Source organism: Elaeis guineensis, chromosome 3, assembly GCF_000442705.2.
Source record: "Elaeis guineensis isolate ETL-2024a chromosome 3, EG11, whole genome shotgun sequence".
In the NCBI taxonomy this organism is placed as follows: Eukaryota; Viridiplantae; Streptophyta; class Magnoliopsida; order Arecales; family Arecaceae; genus Elaeis; species Elaeis guineensis.
In genome coordinates, this window is record NC_025995.2 from 90,850,925 (window position 1) to 90,857,586 (window position 6,662).

At 36.7% G+C, this 6,662-nt stretch overlaps 1 protein-coding gene across 2 annotated transcripts; it reads left to right on the forward strand.

The window, feature by feature from the left end:
• Nucleotides 1-1,244: 1,244 nt before the first annotated feature.
• LOC140856501 (ATP-dependent DNA helicase Q-like 3) lies at nt 1,245-4,325 on the forward strand. 2 transcript variants are annotated; one of them, XR_012139754.1, is made up of 3 exons: nt 1,245-1,366; nt 3,161-3,270; nt 3,611-4,325. XR_012139754.1 is itself a non-coding variant. In XM_073253965.1 (3 exons), exons 1-3 carry the CDS (start codon nt 1,903-1,905, stop codon nt 4,098-4,100), a joined length of 639 nt encoding a protein of 212 aa, XP_073110066.1. In that variant the 5' UTR covers nt 1,879-1,902; the 3' UTR covers nt 4,101-4,325. The 2 variants fall into 2 exon arrangements, 1 of the variants encoding a protein (XP_073110066.1); XM_073253965.1 differs by lacking the exon at nt 1,245-1,366 and adding an exon at nt 1,879-1,941.
• The last annotated feature ends 2,337 nt before the right edge of the window (nt 4,326-6,662 follow it).

The window sequence follows — 6,662 nt, forward strand, 5'->3', positions numbered from 1 at the left end:
CAATTCCTAAGTTTGATGTTAAGGCTCAATTGCTCATATCCTAGCCCTATCCTGACCCAGCTGAGGGCCTACAATCTTTAACTAGAGCCCAGCCTGCACATAGTATTCCAAGCTCGAGTCCAACATGGTTTTATCTGGTTAAACTAGCTCACCAGTCAGTCCCTTTATTATTGCTGGGGTACTGAGGGAGAAAGGAGGAAGCGAAGGCGATGATGGAAGGAACCGTGATGGGATGCTATTAGTGGTGAGGTAAAGAAAAGATGGAGGCAAAGATGGTGGCAGACTTGTGGTATGTGAGAGATAGAGGCAACAGTCATATCCAAGATGACAAAGGTGAGGTAGGAGAAATAAAGAAAGCAGCAGTGCAAAAGTCATATGCAATCTGATTGTGGCACTTCCATGTTTGTTGATGCTCTAAGTCGCTTGGTGTGCCATTGATCTACGTATTTTAAGTGAGGAGGGTGGGGTTGTAGGTGAGAGATAAAGGAAGAGGCAGCACTTCCATGTTGTGATGAAGATGGGCAGTGGGCAGAGGTCAAGCAACACAAATGGTGGTGAAGGGAAGAACAAAATCTTTCATAAAGGAAAAGGGGGAGACTGTGTTATTCTATAGTGGAGACTGTGTTATTCTATATTTATATTACTTCAGGGGGGCTAAGCCGGGCTAGTATACATTCCCTCCAATCTAGGCCTACCCAATTCTGTTGGGCCACAATTTATAGGTCTTGCCTGACGAAACAGGCCAAGAGCCTCTGCCCAGGCCTACCCAAAGCCGCACACCAGGTTGAGCATGAGGGCCCTAATTTGCCTAGGTCAACCTAGAATCATTTCTATGGCACAATAACCATTAAAGATTTTCTGTTCATTTATGATTATGCTTGTGTTCCCCGAATATGTTTCTGGGTGAAACCTTTGTAAGAAACTAGATTGTTTGCTGGAAGCTGCTATCATTTTCTTTAGGGGGCACATGTCCTATATATGAAACTGTAGCGGCACAAAGCAACAAGAACAGCTCTGAAGTACAAATACAAGTAAAATTAAAACACCGATATTACATATACGTAGTGTCTACCTCTAAAATTGGCTTCTACATTTTAAACTGCTGTGATTGTTCTATACCACTTGTATAAAGGAAAAGATAAACTATCAAACAGATGTGTCTAAACTTTAGCAGCTTGTGTGTGTGAGTTTATCAATTAGTATTCGTGCTGACTCTTATTATCACCTTCATAATGGCAGATGGAGTAGAGGTCATAAGCAGTTTAACTAGGTCAAAGATTTCAACAAAAGCAGGACTAGATGAAAAATTTGAGATTTTGAAGCACGCAGAAGAGGTTTATTATCAAACAAAGGCCAGAGAAAGCAGGTATAGTATATTATTTTTTCTTCTTACTCCATTATCTGCTATAGTTGGTTGTAGGACTTCCGGAGGAGACAAAATTGCCTTTTGTTGGGTCGTATGTCATTTTCATCTATTGTTCATTGGACAAAGTATCCTTAGAAAATTTAATTTTCAAAGATAGTTTCTACCAAAATTTTAGATCCTATAGGACAAAAGTGTCCCCGTTTCTTAATGGAACAGGATGCCCCAGTATCCCATTTTATCCTGACAGCAGTCCTGATTATGCATCTCAATAGATATCCTCCATGTTTCTCCCATTCTTTTCTTTTTTCTTTCATTTTTTTTCTTTTCTTCCTTTTATTTCTTTTCCTGTACCCTCCTTTCTTTCTTTTCCTTTTTCTTGATTTTTCTTTTTCCTTCCTTTCTTTTTCTCATTTTTCTTCTTTCCTTTTATGCTTTCCTTCATCTTTTTTTTCCTTTCTTTCTTTCCTCTCTCTTCTCTTCCTATGTGGATGGGTTTCAGAGTCCGGAGCTAATCCCGATCTCATTTTCTTATAGGAATGGAATGGGATAGCCGGCGCCCCCCATCCCACCAGGATGTAAGACCTTGGTTTCTACTGCTTATCAATATTTTAAGTTATACTTGCACTTTTAGCATATGGAGGATGATTGACTAGATCTTGGACTGTCCAAAAACTTAATGGTCTACACCATCAATCATGACTGAAAGGGGAAGCCAAAAGCCACTATACGATCAATCATGATCTGCATTTATGCCTTGTTTGGATGGATGGATAGAATATCCATGCACAACATCCCCAGGCCGGTGTAAACTTTTTTTTTGGTGGGGGGAGGGGTGTTTGAAGGATGTGTTAGGATGGGACAAGATTGTGAATCCATAAAATTTAAGGATAAATAAACATCCCTAGGCAGGTGTAAATAGTTTTCTTTTTTTTTTTTTTTCCCCCGGGGGTGGGGGGCTGTTGGGGGTTTTAAGTTTGAAGGATGTGCATCAGGATGGGAGGAGATTGTGAATCCATATAATTAAGGATAATTAAAATGACCTTTTTATTCCAGTTATCCTGATATTTGAGAGAAAAGAAGGGAGGTCCGCCCACACTTATTTATCCAGGCGCAAATACATAGGGATGCACCATCCATGATTCGAACTTAGTTTTGGTTGCTAAATAGAGGGGCGTGACCATTGGGACAATCTCCAATTATATTATCATAAATTTTTAGAATTCTTTTTTCTCACAGCTTCACCTAATCCCTTCAATATCTCCTCCCGCGATGTCAACTGCCAGCAAACTCACTCCCATGTGCAGTCTGTGCTTCAAAAAAGGATCTTGAGATAAATAGATATTCAGATGTTCTTAAAGATTTCTTATTCATTGGGTGGTGACAAAATGAATAGTCTTTAGAAGACAATGTTTATATTTAATTTATGGTTAGAATCATAGAATGCCATACTGGGCCGAACCGCTCGATACACCTTATACCATTACCGATCTTGTATTGGTACGGTGTCACATATTGTACCAACACTCCGTATGCCATCTCGTATCATACCAAACCGTATATTGACACTGTAATAGGATGGTACTAATATGGGGTCCGATACCGAGCCAGCGAATCTGGTTAATATCATCCAATCTAATGTAATTGCACTTTAGTTTTAAATTTATAGTAACTATAGGACTCGCTGAATTACGACTACATTGATACTCCACTGGTTGAGCTTTCGCAGTATTAGATGCTTGTATTCTTGCAAAAACTACTCTTAAATTTATGTAAAAACATTTTGTGTATTAACAGGAGGGCAGTCTTACTGACAAAAAGGCCATATCTGAGACACTGAAAGAAGCAAGCAAAAAGAGGTTGTTGAATGCTCTCAAACAGGCTCAGGAAAGGCTTGGAGACCTACCGTAAGCAAGCTTCCAATTCTCACTGCCTCAATTGATCATACATTGTTTCATATGTTAATGAATATTTGGCAAATGACACAACACCAACAAAGAATCCAGATTTGTCCTTCCAGGGGATATTCTTAAATAATTTAGAGTATTGTTCATGCAACCACCTGTCAATTTCATTGTACCATTATGTGCAGATATTCTCTTTAATTTTGTTTTTCCAGCAGACTGTCTAGTTATTATTTTATCTGAAATCTTTTGATCAAACACCAGAAGGATTATTATGCAGTGAATACATTTGTTCTCTTCCTTCTAACCTCATTGCCAATTCTTGTCCTGTACAACTTTTCAGGTTAGACCTCGAGGCTTCTGCTATCTTCCTTGAAATGGACTGCTTCAAAAAGTATGAGAAGGTTGGGAAAACATTCTATAACTCACAAGTCGCTGCGACAGTCAGGTGGCTGTCATCTTCGAGTCATGAGCAGATACTTGACCGGCTTAATGCGAATTCTACTACTCTAGTTAGCACCAACTGTAAATCTGTTACCCCACCACCAGATCCTATCATTCTGGACCACGTGCCAGGAGAAGCTTCTACTGGAGAAAACCAGGACAATATTAAATTAAAGCATTCTAATGAATCAGTAGAGATGAAAGCCCCTGGAGAAAAGATAGAACTTCCCCAAATCCCCTCCTTTTCGGAATTTATTAATCAGAAAAGGAAGGAGGGTCAGATGGGCTCCTCAGGGGTGTCAAGCCAGTACCCCTCTAGAGGTGTCCAGAAGAGGATTCTGGATTCTCAAAAAAATGGAGCAAACAACGCAAGCAAGAGGATTAGGTAGCAATGAAGTTTTAGCATATGGTTTGTTTATTATGATCTCACTGAGTTCTCCCGTCCTTTCATAGGTTTGAAACTATTGGTCATTGTTAATTTAGTCAACCGTCTTCTTTTCTCCAATGTGCGTCACTGCTCAACTCACAAAAGAGTATATCGTGGTTTTTGTAAATAAATGATTGCAGGCTGTCAACAGCAAATATGATCGGAATCCGCATGACTTTGCTCTTCATTCTGGTTGTGACTTGTGAACAAGCTGAGCATTGGATTGTTAGCGTTGTGTCCTCAGGGCCACGGCTGCACATAATGTTTGATGGTTATACATGTTTCGGTCATTTTTGGGCCTAATACATGACAAGGAGGATCATATTGGAGGGAGTTAACCCTATTCAACCACTTTGTAGAGGAGCAAAAGGCTTAAAATAATGGCTGTATGACGGGAACAAAAATTGTAAGGGGCAGGCGTGGGCTTAGTTTCATATCATATTTTTTTTTTTTCATTTCTTAAAGAGGAAATCTAAAAGTCAAGTAGGGATTGAATTTTTTTTACTAATGGAGTCAATTAGTTGCATAATCAAAATAATAATAATAAAAAAAAATAAAATATATGCTTAAGAAAAATTTTTCGTGATCGTCTATAATTTTTTTTCATCAAGTCTTTTTATTCATTATTTTTCTTATCAAGCCATTTCTCCTGTTCGCAAGATCTTTTTTTCAAATATTTTTTTCTGTTTTAAATTTCATGCACCATCTCTTCTATCTATGAGATCTTTCTCAAATCCATTTCTTCTCTTTTAAATCTCTCTTTTTTTTTTTTTATTTAAGATCTTTGTATTTAGAAATTCACAGAAATGTATATCGTTTTACTTAAAGATATATATTACAATGTTGGATGAATAGTTTACTAATGCTAGGAGTATATTAACTGACCATATATTGTGTATTGATAGATACTAAATTTGGTAAACTATGTATTAATTTATCTGTAAATATGTATTGGATCGATATTAGGTGTGTATCAATAAAGTTTACAGTATGTATTAGTAAACATCTAGTGTGTATCATTTGTTCATATGTTGTGTATTAATGAGTGCTATATTATGAAAATTATGTATTGCTTTATCTAGAGATATATATTAGAATATTGAATGAATATTTTGCTAGATGTGTATTAACTAGTCATATATTATATACATATGAAGCCTCAGTTCGATAAATTATATATCAATTTAGCTGTGTATTAAATCGTTGCTGGATGTGTATTAAACAAGCTTGTAGTATGTATCACTTGACTATATATTTAATATATATCATATAGTCATATAATATGTATCGCTAAAAAATACGTGCTGAGAATGAGAAAGCAAGAGAATAACTTAATCACGGAACTAATAGCTCCATTAGTAGAAAAAAATCTGATTTTTAGATATATTTTTTAAAATTAATATTAAGAGAAACAAACCTATCCCATATGATATTTTATGATGCCCGCCCTATATGATTTTAACGTATTTAATAAATGCCACCCAACTGCCACCACTAAAAAAAAAAAAGAAAAGTCTACGATGATCGTTGATACGGCTTGGATACGCCATTAACCAAATCATGTGGTTGGATGCACCAAAAAAAAAAAAAAATCTACGGTGATCGTTGATACGGCTTGGATTCGCCATTAACCAAATCATGTGGTTGGATGCACACTGATATTTCCAATATAATTATTGACATTGATTTATTAATAAGCTAGCATGAAATGTCTTATTCAATCAGTTATAAGTAAAAAGATCTGATACGGTGTGTTGCGCTCGTATTAGAACTAAATTTGTATGCATAGGATAGTTTCGTTATGGAACCCTTTTTTTTTTTTTTTGTTGTTTTTTGCTTAGAATTTTAAATCGGTGAGCAACAATCAGCTTCATGAACCTAGGAAATTAAAACATGATTTTATGAAACCAACAGTAACGACTGTTTTGGAAAGATAAAAATCAATGGAAGGCGTTGGTCCATTAAAAACATCCATTTCAATCAAAACTCATGAATTGGATGGCAAATTAGAGAGGGGGAAAATGCGCACCATCATTTGTAAATTTCCTGTTGAACTGGATAGCTGATTGCCACACATCCACACAAGGTCAATCCCAATTCAAAGGAAATGCGAGCATGCCATAACACAAGATGATGCAACAAACCGCTGAAGGAATCCCTCTAGACCTATAAAACAACAAAACACTTGCATCGTTTTTATTTTATTTTATTATCTGAATAAAAACGATTAAATAATTCAATCGCAAGCTGTTTCTGCCATTGCAATGGGATGACCGTCGTTGGTCAGTCTGATCCCTCTACAAACAGCACCAGTCAAAATTTGTCTCACAAAAGCAGCAGCAGCAGTAGCAGCAGCAGGAGCAGTTAAAATTGTAGCTTTTAACAGCCAAGGACGACCAAAAACATACATGCGCACCACACGCACAGAACCGAGTACGTATATTCATTAAAAAAAATAGTAAAAATCATGAATAACTAAACGATTTTTAGTGTCTTCAATTTCTAAGGAATTATTCGGAGTATG